Source organism: Sphaerodactylus townsendi, linkage group LG03, assembly GCF_021028975.2.
Source record: "Sphaerodactylus townsendi isolate TG3544 linkage group LG03, MPM_Stown_v2.3, whole genome shotgun sequence".
NCBI classification, from domain to species: Eukaryota; Metazoa; Chordata; class Lepidosauria; order Squamata; family Sphaerodactylidae; genus Sphaerodactylus; species Sphaerodactylus townsendi.
The window spans coordinates 130,515,644-130,540,545 of NC_059427.1; the positions used below are offsets into that span (position 1 = coordinate 130,515,644).

Sequence of the window (24,902 nt, forward strand, 5' to 3'; positions counted from 1 at the left end):
GACTGTTGTCTTTCTAAAAAGATTATAGAAAATCAGATTTGGGAAGGATCACAGAAAGTGAGGGGTGAGAAAGGATATGGAACCTGGATGAACAGTGCTGTGATAAGGGAGCCAAGGCACAGCAGAACATCCATGTAGAAACAGCCTGAGTTTGTACACACAGATATACTTCTAGTTCCCAGGATTTGCCCTCACTCCCACGTTGTTTATTTAGTGTTGCAGTAACCAAAAAGAAAGGATGTGTAGTCACAACCGAGTGAGTATTTCTAGTGTTGAAACATAGTGTTTGTGCCAGTGAGCTTGTGGAAGAGAGGTAATCATAGCTGACCATGTAAGTAAACTAGGTGATCATAAAGTATTCCAAGCTTTAAGGACAACCTAAAGCAGTGAAGTAATGGTCTGGTGGTCTGAAATGAAGATTACAGCTATTATATCTCACCCATCCATTACTCAATGTCGAGCATACCAGAATTTTGTTAGAATTTTGAGACATCTCTTGGCTGGCTCCTCTCTTTCATTTCTTGAATGAGCTGAAAAAGTGGGATTCAGAAAGTGTCAGAAGGCAGGAACCAGAACTGGTTGGATCAAAGAAGGTGGCTTCTGTTGGTTGTGCTGTGGGGAAGGGCGGGGGGCATTCCACATACAAGACCCTCGTTGATTATCTGATTCCCCTTCCATAGGCGCCATCAGAAGACAAAATCAATGGGATCTTGCTAGGTTTCCGCATCCGCTATCGGGAGCTGACATACGAAGGGGTGCGGGGCTTCACTGCACGCAGCATCGGTAATCCCAATGCAAAATGGACAGAACTGACCTGTGAGTGTGCCTCTGGGTAGCATGGGGTCCAGAAACCGGGGAAAGGGGGGGAATCAGTGCCCACAGCAACCTTACTGTAAAAATCTATAGTGCTCCTAGGAAATTCTATAGCAGGAATGTCCAACTCTGGGCCCCCAGATGTTCATGGACTACGATTCTTATCAGCCCCTGCCACCATGCTGGTGAGGCTGATGGGAATTGTAGTCCAAGAACATCTGGGGGGGGCAGAGTTGGACACCACTGTTCTACAGCAACAATCCATTGTGGACAGCAGTCCTGAGCCACAATTTTTCATTAACAAGACCAGCTACTGAGCACTTTCAAACACTTACACAAATGCACCCCAGAGCTGCCAACAATTCGTACAATAGCCAAGTGTCCAGTTCTTCCCTTGTATTAATAAACTGATATGGCAAGTGTTCACAAACTGTGCGGCTGTAACAAAGTACTGTAGTCACAAAGTACTTGGACAAATTGTAATGGCAAAAGTGGACCCCAGTATGCTGGCAAAGGGTCCCATCCTATCAGCTTAATCTCTTTAACATCAGAGAGAGCTTTCTTCCAGAGGCTTTCTTTTCCTGTTGAACTTCAAAGTCCAGAGCTGAAGGCCCATCAAGCATTGTGCAGGTTATGTCCAAGTCATGGCCATGCGATGCCCCCTGCTGATTCTGGGTAGCTGTGTTTGTCTTGTGTGGAAGCTGTGGTTGTTACTTCTCCCCTGGGTATTTTTTCCCTTTCCCAGTGCTTCCTTGGAGACTCCTCAGTGTTCCTCGCTGTGGTTGTGAGTTTCTCTCCTAGCTGTTTGGCTCTTCCCCAACATCTCTTAGTTTTGCTTGCATTGTCGAAATGTTTCTTTACATGTGGCTAACCTGCACTGACTGCTTTTCCCTTCTGACCACCTGCCATCCCACAGCAATGTACGCCATGCGGAACCTGACTGAGGCCTCCCTCACGCAGTACGAGCTGGACAGTAAGTGGGTGCTTGGTCTCTTCTCTGTGCGTTTGTCTCTCTGCTTGTGTTGCTGGCCTCTCTTAGAATCTAGTCGAGGCAGTTGGGGAATTAGACTCCCAGCTTCTCAAATCTGTGCAGCTCACATGTAAAAGGAGAGTAGCTCTTAAAATCCCTGTTCTATATCAGGCAATAGAATGCAGCACAGAATCAGAAAATGGGGGCTGAGTATGGCATAGCTAGCAGATGAGATCTTCTTTTAGCTCCATGATAACCGTTTTCTTTTTGCCTCTCACTGTCTCTGCAGATCTCAACAAGCACCATCGCTATGAGATCCGAATGAGCGTCTACAATGCTGTGGGTGAGGGACCCACCAGCTCACCACAGGAAGTCTTTGTTGGGGAGGCTGGTATGTCAAATGTCTCCTTCCAGGCATCAATTTAGAATCATAGAGTTGGAAGAGACCTCAAGGGCCATCAAGGCCAACCCCCAGCCATGCAGGAACACACAATCAAAGCACTCCTGACACATGATCATCCAACCTCTGTTTAAAAACCTCCAAAGAAGGAGACTCCATCACTCTCCGAGGCAGTGCATTCCACTGTCAAGCAACCCTGACAGTCAGAAAGTTCTTCCTAATGTTTCGGTGGAATCTCTTTTCCTGTACCTTGAATCCATTACTCCATGTCCTAGTAATAAGTTTGCTCCCTCTTCAACATGTCATCCCTTTAGATACTTAAACATAGCTATCATATCCCCTCTTAACCTTTGCTTCTGCAGACTAAACATCCCCAGCTCCCTAAGTCTCTCTTCGTTAGGCAAGGATTTCAGACCTTTTACCATTTTGGATCCCATCCTCCTTGTCAATATCCTTCTTAAATTGTGGTGCCCAGAACTGAACACAGTACGCTAGGTGAGTTCTAGAGTAGAGTGGTACAATTACTTTCCTTGATCTTGACACTATTCTTATTGATGCATCCCAGAATTGCATTGGCTTTCTTGGCTGCCATATCACACTGTTGACTCATGTTCAGTTTGTGGTCTACTAAGACTCCCAGATCCCTTTCACATGCAGTGTAGTCAAGCCAGGTGTCGCCCATCCTATATCTGTGCATTTCATTTTTTCTGCCTAAGTGCAGAATCTTACATTTTTCTCTGTTGAAATTCATTTTGTTAGTTTTGGCCCACTCTCTAATCTGTCCAGACCCTTTTGAATCCTGCCCCTGTCCTCCAAGGTATTAGCTACCCCTCTTAATTTGGTATCATCTCCAAATTTGATTAACATGCCCTGCCCTCTATTTCATTATCCAAGTCATTGATAAAAATATTGAATAGCACTGGGCCCAGGACAGAACTATGTGGCAAACCACTTCTCTCCAGGATGAAAATGAGCCATTGATGAGCACTCTTTGTGTTCGGCCAGTCAGCCAATTACAAATCCATCGAACAGTTGCATTGTCTAGTCCACATCTTTCCAGCTTACTTGCAAGAGTATCATGGGGCACCTTGTCAAAGGGCTTACTAAAATCAAGGTATGCTACGTCCACAGCATTCCCTTCATCTACCAAGTTTGTCACCCTATCAAAAAAAAAGAGAGATAAGATTAGTCTGGCATGTTTTGTTTTTGAAACATTCGCCCCCATCGTGCACCAAACATCTTGTGCATGATCGGCCACTAAGAAGAAATCTTAGATCAACATTCAGTATTTTTCTGTCTGTTTCTCTGCTTGGAAAGAAGCCATGTGGCTGAATGAAGCCCCACTATACTAAATACGATGTTGGGAAGGCAATAAAGTACATCTTCACTTTGTTGTTCAGGGTAGCATGGGCCACAGGAATTGAGTAATAAAGATGCCTTTTGCTGGCTCTTTGGCTTGGCTTCTCCCAGGGGCTACACAGCAAGGAGAGTGCTGTTGCCAAAAAAAAAAAATTCCCTTGCAAAGCAGCAGCGATGGGGCATTTTGTGCCCCCCCCCCCCCCGCTTCTGTTTTCCCTTTAAAACTCACCAGTCACCAGAATGGAAGGACAGACCTTTTTTTCTGCCAGCTGGCCCAGGAAGCCCTTACCACCCCAGAATTCTCTGCTGATCCCTACCATCCCAAAATTCCTCTCCACCATCACCCCTTGATGTTTTCACCGCCCTCAGTGAGGTGGGCGGGGTACCACCCACTTTGGGAATCCATAATCTAGATACTATACTATTGACGCAGCCCAGATTTGCATTGGCTTTCTTAGCTGCCGCATCACACTGTTGACTCATGTTCAGCTTTAGGTCTACTACGGCTCCCAGATCCTTTTCACATGTTCTGTTGTCGACCCAGGTGTGCTGTTTCATTGAATGAACCATCAGAGATGCTGTATTATCCATAAACAAGTCCTGGTCCCAAGCCGATAAAGAGTAGACCCCCAACCTGTGATCAGCAAACCCAAAGCAGGTCCATGAAGTATTTAATGATATCCAATTGGTTCAAAGCAAAACAGTTCTTGTACTTCTGTTATCGTTCAAGAGTATAATTGCCCAGACATTCTCATTATTACTCCCTTTGTTCCCTTTAGTACCCACAGCTGCACCACAGAACGTGGCCATTCAGAGTGCCACAGCCACCCAGCTTGACATCACATGGGATCCCCCACCTCCTGAGGCACAGAATGGAGACATCCAAGGATATAAGGTACCAGATGGTGGGAAGAATGGTTGGTGTTATGGATGGATGCTGATCCTGGGCATAAGGATCAAAATCCTTTGCCTTGCTGAGAATGGAAGCTGCTGCATCTCCAGGCACCATCACAGAACCATATTGCAAGATAATGAAGCAGATTCTGAAGAGGTGGCATACAAGTTCTCTAAATAAATAACAAGAATCACTATTTATGCAGGCTAACCTGTTAGGAACAGCAGTGGATAATTGCATGGTGCTGGGCTAGGTTGTTTCAGGTGTCTTGCAGCTCTTTAAAACCCACGGTCCACCCTTGTTAAAGCCAGTACATTTATAATGACAACTACTGCAGAAGCCCTATATGTATTGGTGAGGGGAATAAAAATAGCCCAATTCCTTCTCCTGAAAATTGCAGTTCCACACTGTGCCAGCAAGTGACAGCATTGAGCTTCAAGCAGAAGCATGTCCTTTTGATATATTGTGAGCTTTTAGGGATGCTTCTATTTTGTTAGGAGCAAGGACCACTTTACCCTGACCTGGATAGCCCCAAGCTAGCCTGATCTCATCAGATCTCAGAAGCTAAGCAGGGTCGGCCTTGACGAGTATTTGAATGGACAACCTCCAAGGATTTCCAGGGTCATGACAAGGAGGCAAGCGGTAGCAAATCACCTCTGAACATCTCTTGCCATAAATCACCTATGACTTAGCAGCACAAAAAAAGGACCACTTCAAGGTTTTGAGGAGTCATGCAAAACATTTAATGAACATCTGTATGACGGATTTATGTATATGGCACATGAGTCTTTCCCAGCCGTCTGTATTTTAAGCATCCTCCACAGAACTGGGATTGGCTTCAGTACCTTGCCTATGTGTGTTTGAGGAGCCAAAGAGTGTTTCAACCACATGACATGTGGCTTAACTTCAAGGCAACGTCTGTGTTTCATTCCGTCATAACATTTCCTTGCAAAAGGCAACACCATGTTGTGACAGTTATAAATGCATTCAGCAATGAAATAGTAGACCCAAAAGTAGCCTCCTGCCAAACCCGGCTCAGCCACTCTTTGTTTTGGCTTGATGCATCTGATCAATGACCCTGCAAGCCAGCAGAAATGCAGTTTTGGAAAGTTACTGTTCTGTTTCCTAAGAAACTACAAGAGTGCCAGGAAGTGTTGCCATGGAACCTGCTTGTTGTGGTCTCTTTGGCGCCTTGACTTCATGGCTTGGCAGGAATGGCCCAGCTTCTCTGAGGAAGCTTGGATATCACCCAAGATTGACTTCAGAAGAGCTCTGTTTAGCACCCAATTCTTGATTCATCTCCAAGAGCCAAAACTGGAGATGGATGGAGGTAACTGATTAATGTTGCATTGCCCAGGTCAGAGGTAAAGTTATCCTAACTCTCCCTTGCTGGTATAGAGGAAAGAACTTCCTTTCCATATTAAATTTCTTCAAGATGATGTGATTAAAAGAAGGACTAGACAAGGGTGTCCTCTCTCACTCTTACTCGTCATAGTAGCTCTTGAAACTTTTAACAAAAAGATTAGGAATAATGGAAGTATTAAAGAAGTGAAAGTTGAACAGGACATTTTCAAACGGAGAGTCTATGTTGATGATCTAGCTTTGATTTTGGAAGACCCATTAATTCTGTTGTATATGCAAAAGAATATTTGGAGAGTTCTGGAAAAGCTTCATGTTTAAATGTTAGCAGAAAAAAATCTAAAATATTAGCGAAAAATATGGATGGTCAAAAAAACGACAGTTAATGGAACTGATGGGCTGTCAGAATCCAACAATGGTTAAAATTCAGGAATTATAATATCTACAACTAATTTAACACTTTTTCAAAATAATTATGAAAAATTATGGAAGGATGTGAAGAATGACTGGGAGAAATTAAAATTATCATTGAGGGGGGAAATCTCTGTCATAAAGATGAATAATCTGCCAAGAATTTTATTTCTTTTTCAGTGTATTACAGACATTCACTCTGACATGCCGTTCAAAAGCTGGCAAAGAGATGTAACAAAATTTTTAGGGGGCAGGGGGTCAGGGAGAAATCCCAGGGTTAAATATAAAATGTTGTGTGATGTAAAGAACAGAGGGGATCTGATGCTACCAAACCTTAAATTGTACTTTTAGGCTACATGTTTAGTTTGGCTAAAGGAGTGGTTTATACTGAAGAACTCTGTACTTCTGGTACTGGAAAGTGCGGGCCTTAGATTTGGATAGCACGCCTATCTCTGGTATAATAAGGATAAAGCTAACAAGCAATTTCTCGATCATCCTGTTAGGTTTGCTTTGTTAAGAGCCTGAAAGAAACATAAACAGAGACTTTATCCCCAGTTGTTGCTTTGAGTTTCACCACATGAAGCGCTACATGGTAGATACTTATCTTGTGCTTGAGTATGTGCTTGAGCCCTTCGGGGATAGGCGGCCTATAAGTTTAATAAAATAAATAAATAAATAAATAAGGATAGGTGTTTAAAATATTCAGATGCAGCTGAAAAAGAAGTAAGGAAAATTAGAATACAGACTAAAGTCACAGGAGGAGATAAATGTATTAGAGAGATATTGTGACTGGTAGTTATACAGACAGCTCAAGAATTGTTTCGATAAAGACAAGAAGTCTTTCAAGATTGTAACAGACATAGATAGAGAATCAATTATTGAAGATGGATTTACATGTGATAAAAAGATGTATGAGGATTAGCTAGCTTTAGATATGGAGAAGGAGAAAGCACAGGATTATATGATTAGTTAAGCTAGAAATGTGGGACGTAATAGTATGATAGACACCTGGAAAAAATTATGGATCAAAGATTTTGTTTTCACAAAGGGTTACTATGTTAAAGAGAATTGTTATAAGATGTTTCATTGGTACAAAACACCCCACATACTGGCTATGATGGAAAAAAAGGTTCTGAAAGTCCTGGAAATGCAGACAAGAAATAGGTTCTATTTTTCCTCAAGGGTGACCAGGCAGGAAGGCTAGAGTTTTTTGGTAACAGATCCATAAAGAAATATCAAAGATTGTAAATGATAAGATGGAAATGAAGCCTGAAATGTATTTGCTAGGAATTTTAGATGCAGGTATCGAGGGCCACAGGGCAACATGGACTACTTAACCACCCTTAACTTTCTTTTTGCATAAAAGAACATGAAGCTTCTCTGAACTAGATTCCCTTACAATGGTCAAATGCAATATGGTTTTGTGAGGTATGTGGGTATGTGCTGAAATCTAAATAATCACAGCAGGGAAAGAACCTTGTAAATAATAAGCAGCACCTTGAACTGAACCCAGAAATTAATAAGTAACCAATGGAGGTGCTACAAAACAGGTATGATATGCATACCCCATCTAGTTTCTGAGAGTAATTGAGCTGCAGTATTCTGTACCAACTGGAGTCCAAACTGATTTTGAAACCCAGTCCATGCAGTATGGGGATAAAGCATTGTGTATGGGGATAAAGCATCGGCATTGCTTTTACAAGAAGCATTCTTTCTTTGATCAATCAGAGAAGGTCAACCATATGCTGACCGAGGGTTGCCAACCTGTGGTGGGAAGGGGGTGGAGATCTCCTAGAATTACTATGATCTCAAGACCCCAGAAATCAGTTCCCCTAGAGAAAACGGCTGTCCTGGAGAATGGACTGTATAGCATCATACCTGCTGAGATCACTTTCTGCCCTCCACAACCTCCATCCCAAAATCTCCATGAATTTCCCAACCTATGCTGACCTTTGGAATTCATGTGGGCACACAAAGATTTGAAAGAGAAGCAAAAGAGAAATTACGCTTGCTATGTTATGTCATTATGTATTTAGAAAATGCAGGTTGATTTATCAGGTATCGAGGGCCACAGGACAACATGGACTATTTAACCATCCTTAACTTCTTGCATAAAAGAACATGAAGCTTCTCTGAACTGAACTAGACAATGGTCAGGTCCAACATGGTTTTGTAAGGGTTCCTGTGGGTATGTGCTGAAATCTAAATAATCAGAGCAGGGAAAGAAAGCAAAGTCTCACCAACGTTCCAAGCTTGGTTTTCCAGAGGTGGATCCAAAATGTAGTTTTTAATTAAGGCTGCAAGCTTGAATCAGTAGATTAATCTATGGATGCGGCACATGAACTGTATCTTTTAAAAGTGTTCAATATGCAAAAATTGAAAATACGCAAGATGTTACAGATTCAAATACTACTGTACTATCAAAAACACAATAAGCCTTACATAAATATCATGATTTTATTGTTAATATGCAACAAATAACTTCGAGCTCTTACTAGCCTGATATTTTTTCAAGAGGAACTAAAATCCAAGAGCTTATGTAAACGACTTAAATGGTTACTGCTTATTATATCTTGTCATGTACTTCCTTTGGTGTCAAAAAGGGAACTTTTAGTCAGATTATGCAACTATCAAAGCTTAGTTAAATTTAAATTATGGTTCAATTAATGTGATAAGAGATGTAACAAATAAGATGCTTCAACTGGTCGATCAGGCAAGCCTAATTCATTAACTTATCAGAAATATTCACATCATTCCACTGTGCTTAAGATTCAGCAGTAGCATCACTGTGAGTAAAGATGCTAAAGGATCCAGATATAAGGACTCAGAATAATGGGAAAGTGTCATATATAGACAGCCCTAGAACAACTAGAATCGAATCCCAGGGATGTACAATATTAATTCAAAAAACAGTGAACTGTGCTTTCCTCACTTTGGAGGGAGAGATAATCACAGGCATCGTATGATGCACCTGGAGAGAACAAGAGAGGTAAATGTGCTGTCATGCCACCCCCTGACCTCTTCTCTTTGCCTTTTCCTCACCATGTCCTCTACTTTCACTCCATTTCCCCAACCCCACAGATCTATTTTTGGGAGACTCAGCGGCAGAATGAAACTGAACGGCTTAAAACACTCTTCCTTCCAGAGAGTGGCGTCAAACTCAAGAATCTGACTGGCTACACGGCCTACTTGGTCAGCATCCTAGCCTTCAATGCTGCAGGTGATGGGCCCCGCAGTGCTCCCATCAAGGGCAGGACCCAGCAAGCAGGTGGGGTACATGGGAAGAGATGCCTCAGCTGCTTGGGTTTTCATTTGACATGGGTTGGGCTCAGTTCTCCTTTCTTTCAAGGGATTATCAAATAGCAGAACTGTGAAGTCATGGAGGGCCATGGCTTATTACAAGGAGTGTTCAGTTACTGTTGTCGTGTCACTGCTGTGCTAATTTGAGGTTTGTTCCATATCACAACTTCAAGAAAAACAGGGAAAGGATACTAAAAATAATCAATTCCTGCCTCAAAAACATGACATTTCATTTGACAACGTGAAAGGCAGAGATGTAACTATTTTATAAATACAATGTAATACATAAGGCAATCTGCTTGAAAACCATATGGTAAAGAAGGTACCCATTCCAAAATAACTTGCTCATGGAATGTAGCCTGAATTCCAATTTCTCATTCAGGCTCATAGGTGAGACCATGTAATTTGTACGTCTTGGTAAAAGCAGCAAATCTGTAAAGCCAGAGGTGTTCATAGGGCATCTCCTAACAACTGCGGTCTGGATATCCTTCCCTCCCCTGCCCCCCCTCCCGTGCCACTGCTATCAGTGTAGCTCCTGTGTGTACCTCTTATCTAGTTTGCTCCATAATCTCCAATTCTCTGCACTTCAACCCCAGAAAATTCAACTGAGCAGCACCTAATTACTGAACTGAATTCTGTTGTTGGGGATTGCATTGCTAACTAAGGAAATTGCTGAGCAGAGATCCTGCACAGTTATTGAGCTAATGACCTGGAGGTGCCTCCGATGCCTGACAAAAGACACGTGTGCCTCTGTAGCTAAACATGGGCTTCTGTTCTCCTTCCTCAACAGACATTTGCTTTGTTTCCTTGCATCACCTGCTCCCCTCCCCTTTCCTCCAACTATGCACTCCACAACATCCTCGAATTACACATTTAGAGATCAAAGCTAACAAGACAGGAAATGAATAAAGTTTGATGGGCCATATCCATAGCCAGTGGGATTGGCTGGTGAAACCCTGTCTAAAACAAAGGCTCGGACGGAGAGTTGGACTTGTATCTTTAGCTCCCATGTGTAGAGAGGAAGCAAAGTCAGTATTAGAATCTGTCCTGCTGGCTTTCCTCTTTGGATCCTTGGGGTTGTTCTTGGCACAGCATGAAGGAGCCCGAGAAGGACAGCAGCAAAGGTTTTGGCCGAAACATGGTAGGACGTTTTCTCCAATTTTCCCTTTCTGCAGGCCCCCTGCTCAGTTCTAAAACTGCAGCTCCGAAAGATTCAAGTCACTGATTTGGAATGTTTTCAGCCAAAGAAAAAAACAAAACAAACAGGCATTCTGCCTAATGCCTTGACACAACAGGCTCTCTGTTCAGTCTTGAAGCTGTGGTGAGAACAAACTCAAAAGAGTTCAAGATGTTGCCTATTGATGGGCATGAAATGGATTGCAGTTACCATCCCACAAGGTGCAACTGTAAACATTTCTTGCCTGAGAAATCATGAGGTCATAGGGCTGATGAGTTGCAGCAGTGGCATAGTGGTTAAGAGCAGGTGTACTCTAATCTGGAGGAACCGGGTTTGATTCCCCGCTCTGCCGCTTGATCTGTGTAGGCTTATCTGGGGAATTCAGACTAGCCTGTGCACTCCAACACATGCCAGCTGGGTTACCTTGGCCTAGTCACAGTTCTTCTGAGCTCTCTCAGCCCCACCTACCTCACAGGGTGTTTGTTGTGAAAGGGGAAGGGCAAGGAGATTGTAAGCCCCTTTGAGTCTCCTTACAGGAGAGAAAGGGGGGCATAAATCCAAACTCTTCTTCTTCTTCTTTTAGCAGAAGAGGTACAGCTACCTCAGATGATCAGCTGACCCCATAGTTCCCGAAGTGAAGGAATGTACAGCTTGATAAACTTGTTTCCAGGGAGGTAGCCCAAGACTGACAGCTGACACATAGTTTCACACATAATTTAGCTTTCATGTGATAGTTACAGATAAGGCACGATAAATGCCATTAGGTTGACTGGCCTCCTGGATGTTTCGTAAGAAGGACTGAGGCATGCACACATTTTTTGTCCTGACACAAGTATTTATTGAATAAGTCTGTTTGGAAAACCATGTTCCTCACCAGGCTCAAGTGGCAGTGAATGTCAGCTTCTTGTTAGAAAGCCAGTTGTATGTTTGTTTTCTGACTTGTGGGGGAGGGGAATGACAGATGACATGTGCTTGAAAGTACATGGTCCTGTGAGGAGATTTTTTAAAGTAACATTTGAGGCATTTGTGACTGCTTTTGGAGGGGGGATGAGAGGTAATATAGTAAAGATAGATTTAGCTTTCAATTGAGTAAAAAACTTATTTTCTATGAGGGAATCTAGGTCAAGCAGGCCATTTTGTCAGTGCAACCAAGAAAATCATGCTTGTTGGATAAATCAAATGATGGGTAATGTGGCACCTTCAGGGTCTAATTGTTCACCATGTTTGAGGCTGCGAAGGCATTTTTCTTACAGTCAATTTGACCAGCAACCTTAGGAGCTTTTCTCTTCCTGAAGAAGAAGTGACTTTTCTCGCTTCCTTGAGCTATCGGAATCAGTTAACAAAACTTCATTAGTGGTTTTTATAGGTCTGTTAATGTGAAAAGTGCTTTACAGTTTGTTCACCTTCTCAGCAGGCCTCTGAGGTTAGCTCTTATAACTTCCAATCAAGAGAAGAAAAACCTGAGGCTAAAAGACATGGCTTTATGTTCTACTGAAAAGCTGGAAGGCACAATTATAACAGTATCCAAAGGCTCAGAAAGTCAACAAGGCCCTAAAAGTGTAACTTAAAAAATCTCGCCATTTCCTGTCTGATTTTCTGACTTCTGTGGGGTTTGGCGTCCTTGTTAATTTCACACAAATGTCACAGGCTTGCTAAGGCTGTAACTGTTTCCCAGGACAAAGCACACATGTGTTGTTCTTTGAAGGGCACTAGTTGTCAAGGAAACTAGCAGCAGAGCATGGGGTCAGGGAATGAGAAAATAATAGCCCCAGCCACTCATCTTCACCTGCATAGATTTACCAAACAATAGACACGCAAAGGAGTCCAATTTCCATCTCTTTTAGCAACTAATTATTCAACCTCAGAAAATTTTACTGTTTCAAGCACTGTTTTCAAGTAATTAAATCTTCCTATACAATTAAACATTTACATTCAGCTTTGCTTCTGTGTTGTTGTTTTCACTATTTTAGGATTTTTGTTTCTCTTGCCTTGCATGCATAAAGCCTACATTGTGGTTTATATGTGCCCTGGAAAAGATTTACAGAATCACATTGCAAAACCTGATCTTGAAACCCAGACAGTGTTGTATAGCAGTTAGAATGTTGGACTAGGAACAAGGAGACCCACTGGGTGTGAGGATGAAACTGAGATGTAGAGAATGATCCATTGGAAAGAAAAGTGGGATATAAATAAATCAAATAGTAAAATCAGCATATCACAAGAGGAAAGGCAAAGGCGAGGCCAACTGACCATGCTGGCAGGGGCTGATGGGAATTGTAGTCCATTAACATCTGGAGAGCCACAGGTTGCAGACCTCTGCACTAGACCCCTCACCCATGTGGCCCCTTTCTTTTTCCTTGAGAGCAGCTCTTGCCCCAGATACCTGTAGCATCCATCCAGTCATTTCCCTGTAGTTTAATAAAGTAGCTTTGGTGTTTTTTATCATTGACTGTGCAAAGCATCAAAAGTATTCAAGGACTAATAGGACTTCCTTCAGTGGTTGCTGTCCTTTTTTCTGGAGATGAATGGTTGATAGTGTGCCTCTATTCATTCAAAGGCTTTCATATTAATGGGATAATGTAGCATCTGTCCCTGCATCTGACTCCTTTGTTTCTTGCCTTACAGCCCCCAGTTCTCCAGGCTTTATCAAGTTCAGTGAGCTCACCACCACCTCTGTGAACGTATCATGGGATCCACCTCTCTTCCCCAACGGAATCCTTGAGGGCTACCGGCTGATCTATGAACCCTGCATGCCTGTGGATGGTGAGGGTCTTAAAGGCACCATCTCTTGGTGAACTGGTGAAGAAGACGATTCTAGTTAAGCTCTGTGGCTAGTCTAATAAGCATGAGTGTAACGAGTCTGGGGCAGGGCAGAGATAGGCCCTTCCAAACCTATTGACTTCAGTGGACTTGGAAGGGCAGCACTAATTCAGAAGCAGTGGAAGCAGCAGCATCTATTTCCTGATTTGAAAAGAAACAAAAGGGACTTTAAACTATAAGCTTAGCCTTGGAGTGCTGCATTTTTGAAGTATGATAGAAACATAGCTACCACTGGACACCAGTAGAAGGTTTATCCAGATTGGAAATCTAATTATAGGCCTCTTTTTCTGCCGTGCAGGGGTCAGCAAGATTGTTACCGTTGATGTGAAAGGAAACAGCCCTCTTTGGTTGAAGGTCAAAGATCTGGCCGAAGGTGTCACTTACCGGTTCCGGATCAGAGCCAGAACTTTCACCTATGGGCCAGAAGTAGAAGCCAACATTACCACAGGACCAGGAGAAGGTATAAAACCTGGGAAAGGAGTCTTCTTTTGCAGCCATTCCACACACCTGCATAGGTCTTGTAGGCTCAGATAGAATCACCTTCTCAGCTTGTCTAGAGAGCATTTGTCACTGTGGCACATTTTCTACTCTCAAGTTAGAAGGAAGAAAAGGGGAGCTGTTAGTTGTGTCAGTCAAAGTAAGTTGACCCTTCTGGTCTGACTTAGGGCCCATTGCCAGACAGCTCCCTATCCCCAGAATGCTATACTAACGAAGCCTTTACGAGGCTCAACATATTTCGTTTTTGTTAAAAACAAAAACCTATAAACCTAGCCTTTGGGGAGTGCAGGTTTCTAAGGGGCATTAGCAGTGTTCAATGTATTGTCGAAGGCTTTCACAGCCAGATTCAACTGGTTCTGGTGGGTTTTCCGGGCTGTGTGGCCATGGTCTGGTAAATCTTGTTCCTAATGTTTCGCCTGCATCTGTGGCTGGCATCTTCAGATGCGTATCACAGAGAGAAGTCTGTTACGCACTGTGTCTAGACCTCTGAAGATGCCAGTCACAGATGCAGGCAAAACATTAGGAACAAGATCTACCAGACCACGGCCACACAGCCCGGAAAACCCACCACAATTATCAGCAGTGTTGTTTCCCTAAGGCTGACACCAGAAATTTGTCATCTCAGATGTGACCTTTGAAATGAATAATTTATACACATTTACCCCACAGAATGTTATCTCAACTAATAATGGACTTGGCTTGGTTCCCAGGTGCTCCAGGTCCCCCAGGTGAGCCCTTTATATCCAGGTATGGCTCAGCCATCACCATCCACTGGTCAAGTGGCGATACAGGCAAAGGGCCTATCACCAGATATGTTATTGAGGCACGACCTTCAGGTATGTGTGTGGTTCTTGGTCCATGGGTCCTTGGCAGCCCCTGTCATGGTCTTTGTTGCCATGGAAACTGCAGTTACTGGCAGCACTAAAGCTGGGACATAAGGTAGAAAGTGAGAGAGTAGAGAACAGTTCCTGAAGTGATCAATGCAGTTTGACATAGCGTGGTTTAATTAATCTAAGTATGGTTACAGCGACTGACTGAACAGGGGCCATCCCACTTACTATGGATGCGGTGGGCAGTCTTCTCAGCAGGTAGTACTTGGGGACCTTTAATTATTTGTCTGATGTATTTCATGGCATTCTAGCAGTTCTTCTGTCGCACATTGAGTGAACTCTGGCACACAGTTTGGGAGTTAATGAATGTGGGGTTCCCTGTTTCTTAATCTCTTGGTCATGAACCGGAGGATCCAGACTCCAGGAAAACACTTCAGGAATATTGAGCTAAACCGAATTGTCTCCTGGGAATGTGTTAGGTTCTGCATCTGTGCCACACTGTTTAGAATGATATGTTACAATCCAGCTCCTCCAGCATAGTAAGATTGCCTGAATCTGGTGCATGTAATATCTCACAGCCTGGAAATCTCCTTTAAGGATCTACTTAGGGGGGATGGTTTCCATCCCCAGGAGAGCCCTGTGACTGTGAAACACTCTGCGCTTCTCACCCCTACCAGTTATAAGGTGACAGCTCTGGGGAAATGTGCTGCTCCGCTGCAGGGGATGATGGATGGACTCACAGGCCAAGAGCAGGGCAGACGGGGGGGGGGCGGGGGGGGATATATCACTTGAGTGCTTTGAAATGGCCTCTCGCAGGCTTTTTAATGATGCTGCTGTGAATGACAGCCTTTAGGAGACCCCAGGACAGACCAGATGGCACGGCACAGGGGCTTTTAATAGCCTCTGAGACTCATTCCCCTTAACCTAGAGCAATGTGTGCTGAAAGATGCTGGCCATTACCCTAGGGCATTTTCACATGTCTCTGAAAGCAAATTTTGAGCCTTCCTTGTGCTACTTGAAGGCATATCTGCGTGCTGTTATATAGGATAGAAAACAAAGGAAAATGCAATGTAGATTCAGAGCAGACTTTATGTGGCAGAAAAGTACGAATGAACACATGCAAGAAGTGCTTTAACATCCTGTGAAATGAAGCATGGAGTTTATCCATAGCCTTGTTCTCTGCTTTTTATTTTCCCAGAATAGCCCTGCCCAAATCTTTCATTCCTGCAACTCTGCACCCTCTATTTCTGTAGTGCTTCTAAAAATTCAGAGTGCTCTACAAATCTGACTTCATTACATATATAGTTGATTTTTATTTTGTACCATTAGTTGGCAGTGAAGCTACCACTGGTGATTTAGGGTGTACTTTTCAATGGGGAGCTCAATAGTTTGCCATTGAAGAGAAAGATCACGGTGGGATGGCTGAGGGCTGGAATGAAAATGTAATTGGAAATTTGGAGGCTCCAGGAGGTAAGAAAACAAAAAGGACATGGAGCATAGAGGCACCCATGGGGTCTGTTTTTGGAAGGTGGACTGTCTGTCATCCATAACACTTCATCCAGTGGACACATGTACAGAATGAAATACGCCCTCTGCCACCTCCGGGGTCAATTTTGGAATAAGGATACAAGCACAGAAACATCAGTGAGCTTTATGAGAATGTTGAAACTTCTTATTTGCTTAAACAAAAGTCCCAAAGGTATTGTTAGCTCAGCTGATGAAAACCTGATTACCTCCAGTGAAGTAAGACTGATCTTCCCTTCAGAACCCAGTCTGGTACTAAACCCAGCTGATGATCCGTAAGGACAGTTCGGCCTCTTTCTTTAGGGCACACCTCAGCAAGACCGCTTTGCCTACCTTCTGGCAACAGGGATAGTTTGTGACTCAAGATACAGTTTAATCCTTTATAAAATAATTTTTTAAAAAAGATATAGTTTAATCCACCTTTTGATGTGGACACAGAAGACACAGAACTTAAATTTTTTTCTGGATTATATGGACATGGCATACCATTTAAAAACACTGACATTTTCCTGCCTGATTGTAGAACATTGGCCCATTACTTAGCTTCTCTTTAGTTTCTTTGACTAAGTCAGTGTTTTGAGGCTGACATTACGTGGGTGTAGACACATTTTATACATGTTGCTTGAGCTTATTTGGCCAAGATTTTCTCAAACATTTAAAAATTCAGGATAATTGCTATACTCACCATACTGATTTTGCAAATGGTTACACAAACTGTACCACAAGCTTACAAATCTGTCATATAAATTATTGTAACTTTTTTTTTTTACAATTAGGGGTTTGTTGCGCATGGTCAAATGCCTCTTCTAGACCAGAATCTGCCCCTCATTACTCTGTCTTTGATACAGCCCAATCCAGAGGGTGGACCCCTCTCTGGAACTGGGGCAGGCCCACGCTGGCATGGGTGCCCACCCTGCTGGTATAAAGGGCAAATGCACCGGTGGATGGGCAACTTACCTGGGTGGCTGGGTGCCACACACCTCCATGGTGCCCTACCTGGAAGCCACCACTTGTCCCTAGACCCGCCAGCATAAAAAGATGTGCTGGCATGGCCAGGGGCATTCTAGTGGCAGGCTGGGGGGAGGGGGGCAGGAGCTGACATTAATTGGCTTCTTCTTGGCCTGGGGGTTGGGCTTACGTCACCCTTTTGGGTGGCATAAGCCCATAGATCCCAATGGAGGGCTTTTCAGCAGCTGGGAGATTTTTGTTTGTTTCTTACTAACCTCCCTGTGCTGTGCTGCCAAGAAGCCCTCCTGGAGGCAATGGGGCAATGCAAAAGTGGCACTGCCCCCCCCCCCCCCGCATCAGGGACTCTGGATTGGGCTGTAGAGTCTCCGGGCTGGGGTGTAAGTGTGCATGTGTACATATCCTTGTTCAACAAATAGCTGCATACATAAAATATACGTATGCCTATTTCCTATTTTGACTGCACTGTTTTTTCTGTTCCAGACGAGGGGCTCTGGGACATTCTTATAAAGGACATCCCCAAGGAAGTGACCTCATATACTTTCAGCATGGATATTTTGAAACAGGGAGTCAGCTACGACTTCCGCGTCATTGCTGTCAATGATTATGGCTACGGGACGCCCAGTGCTCCCTCCCCATCAGTCTCAGGTAACAGTATGTCACTACCTTTGGTTCATCTCCTGCTCATTGAACTGGAGCCATGGAAGCACTGTGCATCAGCCTAGGTGAATGTGACAGGGAAAGGGCTCTTGACTGCTCTGTGCTGGTTGCTGTTTTGCAGCTCAAAAAGCAAACCCTTTCTATGAGGAATGGTGGTTCCTGGTGGTCATCGCTTTGGTAGGACTCATCTTCATCCTCCTGCTTGTCTTTGTCCTTATCATCCGTGGGCAAAGCAAGAAGTATGCCAAGAAGTCAGACTCAGGTAGGTGCCTATATGGTCCCAGGAAATCTCTGGCAGGGGGGCTTTATATATTCAGGTTACTTCCTTTTCAAGATTCTGAATACTCAAATGGTGGAGAGGCATCAGTGGAGAGACTTTAAGAGGTGTCCTTTGAGGAGCACAGTATGGGCCAATGGCAGATGACTCAATAACTTCCAGTAACCCACAGCCTTCTTTCTCTTCCCTCTCAACCAACACAACCCTCCTCTGCATGAAACTTCCTGACTCCAAATCTTTTCCCTACTCATTGCATCACATTTTCTTCTTGGAGATTATGCTGTTCCATACCTGAGTCTCTACCACCCAGGCTGTTCTCTTTTAACACGACAGATAATGTTCAGGGTTCTAATCATCCTCTCTTTCACCTAGCAGTGGAGTAGCATTCTCAGCTCTGTATATATGAGAGAGGGAATTAATGAACCTAAGAAGAGCCATGCTGGATCAGAACCAAGGACATCTAGTCCAGCATTCTGCTAACACAGTGGCCAACCAGCTATCTGTAGGAAGCCAACAAAAAGGAAGACTACAACAGCATCATCCTGCTTGTGCTCCCCAGCAGGGACGGAGCGAGGGGGAAATGCGCCCAGTGCACGCACACACCACACGCTCCTCCAAGCCCCTGGAATGCCACGCCATGCCCCTGGAATGCCACGCTCCCGGAACGCCATGCCACACCTCCTCAGGGGCGCCCACCCAGTGTGTCACGCCCCCCCCCCCCTTGGCACTATGCCTCTGCTCCCCAGCAACTGATTTAAAGTGGCATGCTACCTCTGGTGCTGGAGAGAGCAGATATCCATCATGATTAGCAGCCGTTGATTGCCCAGTTCTCCATGAATTTGTCCACTTTCCTTTTAAAGCCTTTTAAGTTGGCAGCCATAACCACATGCTGTGGCAGAGTTCCCACAATTGAACTATATGCTGTGTGAAGAAATACTTTCTTTTGTCTGTCCTGAATCTCCCACTCTTGAGCTTCACTTGATGAACCCAAGTTCTAGTATTATGGGAGAAGGAGAAAAGTTTCTTCCTGTCTACTCTCTCCACCACACGCATAATTTTACAAACCTCTATCAAGTCTCCCCTTACTTGGCTTTTTTCTAAGCTAAACAGCCCTAAGCATTTTAACTAATCCTCATAAGTTGCTGTAGTTCCCTGATCCTTTTGATTGCTCTTTTCTGCACCTTTTCAAGCTCTACAATATGTGTTGGGGGGGGGGGTGTTATGAAAAAGGATCACAAATGTTTGTGGTGCAGAGGGATCACCAATGCAAGAAAAACTGAGAGTGCCTTTGACCCTGGGAGTTATCCTGAGAAACCCCCTTTGAAATGCCACATTCTGGGATATTAGGGGCTGGGAGTCAACGGGTATGTTGTTGCCACCCCAAGCTGACAATTAAACAAATGGCTTCACATCCCGTACCGCCAGAGGCAGCCACAAAACTGTAGAGGTCACTGGGGCAAGGGAATGTGGCTATGTTTGCTTTACTCCAAGTGGGGAGGGGGGAAATCAAGACATTCCAACTGGATAAATCCAGAAAAACAAGACGTTCCAACTGGATACAGGATGGAGGGGGAACACAAGGACTCACAGAGTTTATTTTCTTCTTGGAGGACTGTTTCATGTAGGGCATTTTCCTTGTAAGGGTTTACAGAGCTCGCTGAAAAGAAACATGTGCCATCATAAGTATAGATGTTTCCATGCATAACTACATGCAGCAGTCACAATTTTCAGACATAATGGTGTACATAATGGGGGGGAGGGTGTCATTTTGAATTGCTGATTGCTATTGTTCTGGACTGAAAGCCCTCTTTTTAATTTCCATTCTTTCTTGAGAAAATAAAAAACCACGTAGTCAATTGTTAACATCATCTGCTGTCGTATTGCAGTGAATTTTCCCTGTAACAGATCTGCATTTCTCAATATTAGCTGTGTGGCAATAAATACTGCAAATTTGTATATAAAATCTGCATACATAATCTACAAAAACCTACCACAAAAGCCAGAGAACCCAAATCTGTTGACAAAAATATGGATAAATAATTGGGAACCCACAAGGATTGGCTACCCAATACAAGGGAAGCATCTCCTTTCTCCCTCCTTCACTATTTCCTCTTTCCATTCCTTGAGTGTCCCAATAACTTCTCCTTTTTTCTGCTTCTTTCTCTCCTTCCCACTCCTTCAACCTTCCTTCTTCTGCCCTTCTGTCTTCAGCTTTCCCTCACCTCTCCCAGGTAGCCCCAGGAAAGCCATGGCTTAGTTCTATAGTGCTGGCCACTGGACCAGGCTGACATGCTTGGTAGGGAATCCGTAAGGACTTGTGGCGGGGAGCACATCATTTTTCCCTGTATTCCCCTCCCTACATTATTTCACTGCTCCTAGCTGCCCTCATATTCTATCTTCCCCTGCCACATTCTTTCCTCAGCCATTATTTATTTATTTTCATTCATACCCCCTTTCTCCACATTTGGGATCAAAGCCCCTTATAGGATTCTCCTCCTTTTTATTGTTACAACAGTCCTGTGAGGTAGGTTTGGCAGAAGTATGTGACTGGTTCAACATCAGCTCGTGAGGTTCTCTGGCTGACTTTTGATTTGTCCCTGTGTTTCCCAGACCCTAGTACAAAGTTCTCACTGCTGCACCACACTGCCTGTCATAGAGAAGCTACTGTTGAACAGTATCAAGCAGCCAGGCCCAAGTCAAGTGGCATCAAGTCACCCAGTGGGGACCATCAGGTCTGGATCCAATGAGTCCTCTCTGAAAAGCCAAAGGACCCCTGGAAGGACCCTGCCTTGGAATGCTGTGGTTGCCTAGCAACAGCCACTGAAGGAATCTGTTTGTTAAAGCTACTGGGGTTCCTTTTATCACTTGGAGGATTTTGAACCCCCTCAATGTATTTGCTTTAGATTTCAGATTTTTCTGCAAACCTGGGGTGTTTTTCAGGCTTGTATAAAGATCTATCTTACCTGTGCACAGCTCCAGTCACCAGATTTTAGTATCTGCAGATTTGTCTGACCGCTATTAGACTATAAGATGATAATATACAAATAAAAACATTCATTCCATAGTTTTGCCACCCCTTACGTCCATGTATAACACATCTAGGAAAAATATTGTGTTATCTGGTCTCAGAGGGGGAAATGAATGCCAGAGGCTAGAGCTCGGATCATTACGTCTCAGTCTATGAAGATCATGAGTCTTATTAGATATAATCTGCCAGGTTGAGAAATAAAATTCCTGGTTTTAGAAAGAAGAGTTATTCAGTTTCAACAAGGGGATAGAACAAGAATGAGCTATGATTCAAAAACTGATTTTCTAGCTTTTATTCCCAGTACCTGAGGTCATCATCATATTAACATTTATTTCTATTTCATAAGGCTATGGGATTCTCACTGAGAGGGATAAAGTTCCAACCATGACATTTATGTGTGTGTGTTACCCAAGTTAAATGTACTCCTGGAGTAAATAGTGTTTGAATGACACAAAAATAAGCTGTCCAGTAACTCTCACAAGAACACAGAGAGGAAGAAACAGGGTAAATTTTGGCCACTGTGCCTGTTGGTCCTCCAGGGCTGTGTGAAATAAGCTGCTGGACTAGATAGACCACTAGGCTGCTCCAGCAAGACTCTTCTTATGTCCTTAACAAGACTTTCTGCCTACCTTGCTCTGCATATAGCCTCCGAAGGCCATCTGTGCTGCTTTCAAGATGGACTCCAGGTCCTGTTTGTCTCATATTTCTTTTAATGTTGTTGTTTTATAGTCCCTGTGTTGTCTTGCTAACCCAAGATGGTCCTCCCTGATATAATCAGGAAACAAATGTGGAGGTTTATTCTCTTTGGTGAAAGATTTAGCACCTGCCTTTCCCCCTTGAATAATACTGCCCCACTGGCCTTTTTCAGGGAGCAACTCCAAATCAAACGCACTTGGCCACGGAGAGATGGTCAGCCTGGATGAGAGCAGCTTCCCAGCCCTTGAGTTAAATAACCGGCGCCTGTCAGTCAAGAATTCCTTCTGTCGGAAGAATGGCATCTACACAAGGTATGAGAGGCTGCTCAAAGCAGCAGGTGAACAGAAGAGAGTGGGACACAGCTAACTTGGGAGGGGTGCTCTCCCACACTTAATGCTTTTTCTTTCTGAATGAAATCTCAGCTCTTCCGTGTCTCTCCCGAGGTCCCCACCCCGGCCGAGCCCTGGCTCCCTGCACTATTCAGATGAGGATGTCACCAAATATAATGACCTCATCCCAGCTGAGAGCAGCAGCCTTACTGAGAAGCCCTCAGAGATCTCTGACTCACAGGTAAGCCATATTGGAAGCTGGGGCTGAGGTACTTCCATAGCAGAAAGAGCTAGAAATACTAATGGATTTTGAATGAAGTATAATACGGGGTGATGGGGGCATTCCAGCATGGACTAACAGAATCTCAAGGGTCCTGTCTTGGGTTTAGAAGACTTTGCTGACACCGTAAGCTTGGCTACAATGTGTTAAAGCTTCCTGGTCTAATGAGGTACAGTGGCACAGTTTTGTCCCACTGCTACAGCTTCAGGTCTCTGTACATGCACAGCAAGGCTTTGTCCTTTGCTGGTAATCCTGGATTAGTACCTGTCAGAATCTACGGCAGTGGTTCTCAATCTGGGGGTCGGGACCCCTTTGGGGGTTGAACGACCCTTTCACAGGGGTCGCCTAAGACTCTCTGCATCAGTGTTCTCCATCTGTAAAATGGTTAAAGGTTAGGGTTGGGGTCACCACAACATGAGGATCTGTATTAATGGATCACAGCATTAGGAAGGTTGAGAACCACTGATCTACAGGATTCTGGTGTTGGATGCTGGAATCATGATCTCCAGTGTCAAAAACAGGTGCTTGGGATAGTTGGGTGACAGATAGTTTGTGCACATCCTGCTAAAAACAACTGGTGTGTACTGAAGCTTTTCCTGTGTGGAACCATGTTTTCTCACTCACTTGTATGAGATTAGGGATGCCACCCATTTTGAAAAGTCTCAGAACACGCTTCTGTGTTTTGCTTTGGGGTTTACTGACAGGAAAGCAAAGGATTATGCTTCCCCCTTACTTCCTTTTGGGTGTGTGTTTGTTTGTGATGGACTGTACCCTTGTCCTGCTCCAAACTGCCTTAGTTCTTTGCCCTACTTTGGGATCTTTCTGTCGAGACTGTCCAGTTTCCTATTTCAGGAGCTGGTAACCCTAATAAGCAGGTTGTTTGTGTGATGGTAGTGTTGACTCACATTAAGGGTGAGGTAAATGTGAGGTAAATATGATATTTGCAAATGTACTTGGCATTTTACAAGACAGTGATATTGGGAGAACCCACAGAGTAGAACAAGCTGTTGTGTGGGCCTCAAAGCAAATGCAAGGCAGGATCCTCCCTGTCAATGGAACAATAGTAGCAGATAAAATAAAGTGGTCAAAATCTTCACTTCTCTCTCCATTGCCTAAACCCAGAGGTGGGATCCAACCAATTCTCACCACTTCTCTAGAAGTGGTTACTAATTTTTTCTGAGTGCCGAGAAGGGGTTACTAAAGCAACCTCCCTGCCCAATAGGGACTGGAGTTGCGTGTGTGCGGCAGCGCCACTGTTTGAATCCCACCACCATGGGAACCTGTTATTAAAATTTTTGGATCCCACCACTGCCTAAACCCTTGTTTTCTTGTCAATATACTGGGCGGGGGGTGGGCAGATATCCAAGTCTACTAAGGTAAATATAGAGCAAGGAGAAAAATATGGCCTGCAACCAACTGCAGACTGACTAAGACACTGTCTAAAAAGACTGTTCATCCAGATCCTGATTACTGAATTGTGTGGGATACTAGCCAGCCAACTTGCCTGGTGGAAATCTGATAAGGTATTTGTTCTACATCCTTCTGCAAAAGGAGGTGAGGATCATAGGAGCCAGCTGCATAGCAGCAGAGGAGGACATCTGCTTCAGAAAGTCAAGCTTGAGGCATGCACAGCTTTATAGCCAGGCCTTTCTGTCCCTAGCCCTGTTGCTAGCAGCAACAGGCACTAGCGATTCTGGGATTGACAGGAGCTGGCATCCCTGCCACGCTAAAGCAAAATTACTCCTTTGTCTTCTCCTTAGGAATAGTGTTGTTGCCAGAAGGCCTGGACCACAATGGCATCCTGGAGCGATTAGGCAGGCAGAAGGATCACTGTCATGGCAATGAGTCCTTGCTACAATTTATCTAGGTGTAATCCATCCAGAACTGATATGAGCCCTAAACAATAGAGGGCATGAATTTTGGGTTTAACCTTTGCTCATGCTCAGCAGAAGGCATCAGAAGTGAATGAAGTGCTAGAGCTTTGTGATTTACTACTGCAAGAAAATGCTGCTGTCACGTTTGGCACTCAGACTTCCACAGACACGACGCTGCCAACAGCTCCATGTTGAGCCTGACAAGAGATTCTGCAAATGGTTGGGCTTTATAACTGTTACACTGGGCCAGACCAGACCCATAGATGTCCAATCAGAAAGGAAGGCTTAGGAAATCTTGAAAGAGCTGCCTTTTTTTCCAAGTGAGAATAATCTCTTAATAGCGCCCAGGGCAACACCTGCTCTGGCGCCCCCCCCCCCACCGCCCGTGGGCCCCGCCCCACACTCCACTTACATAGCTAGCAGGAGCCTACTGCGG

The 24,902-nt window shown here is 44.1% G+C and overlaps 1 protein-coding gene across 3 annotated transcripts in view; it reads left to right on the forward strand.

Moving 5' to 3' along the window:
* The window catches only part of SDK2 (sidekick cell adhesion molecule 2), a 409,110-nt gene that overhangs the window by 378,410 nt on the left and 5,798 nt on the right, over positions 1–24,902 (forward strand). For 2 of the 3 annotated variants that reach the window (XM_048488576.1, XM_048488578.1), the window contains exons 33-44: positions 681–816; positions 1,730–1,786; positions 2,073–2,174; positions 4,322–4,437; positions 9,289–9,475; positions 13,310–13,447; positions 13,803–13,964; positions 14,713–14,838; positions 17,806–17,970; positions 18,104–18,244; positions 22,156–22,294; positions 22,406–22,553. In XM_048488576.1, coding sequence (XP_048344533.1) covers positions 681–816; positions 1,730–1,786; positions 2,073–2,174; positions 4,322–4,437; positions 9,289–9,475; positions 13,310–13,447; positions 13,803–13,964; positions 14,713–14,838; positions 17,806–17,970; positions 18,104–18,244; positions 22,156–22,294; positions 22,406–22,553 — 1,617 coding nt within the window. The remainder of the gene's footprint in view (positions 1–680; positions 817–1,729; positions 1,787–2,072; positions 2,175–4,321; positions 4,438–9,288; positions 9,476–13,309; positions 13,448–13,802; positions 13,965–14,712; positions 14,839–17,805; positions 17,971–18,103; positions 18,245–22,155; positions 22,295–22,405; positions 22,554–24,902) is intronic. The other variant, XM_048488577.1, reaches the window with a different exon arrangement.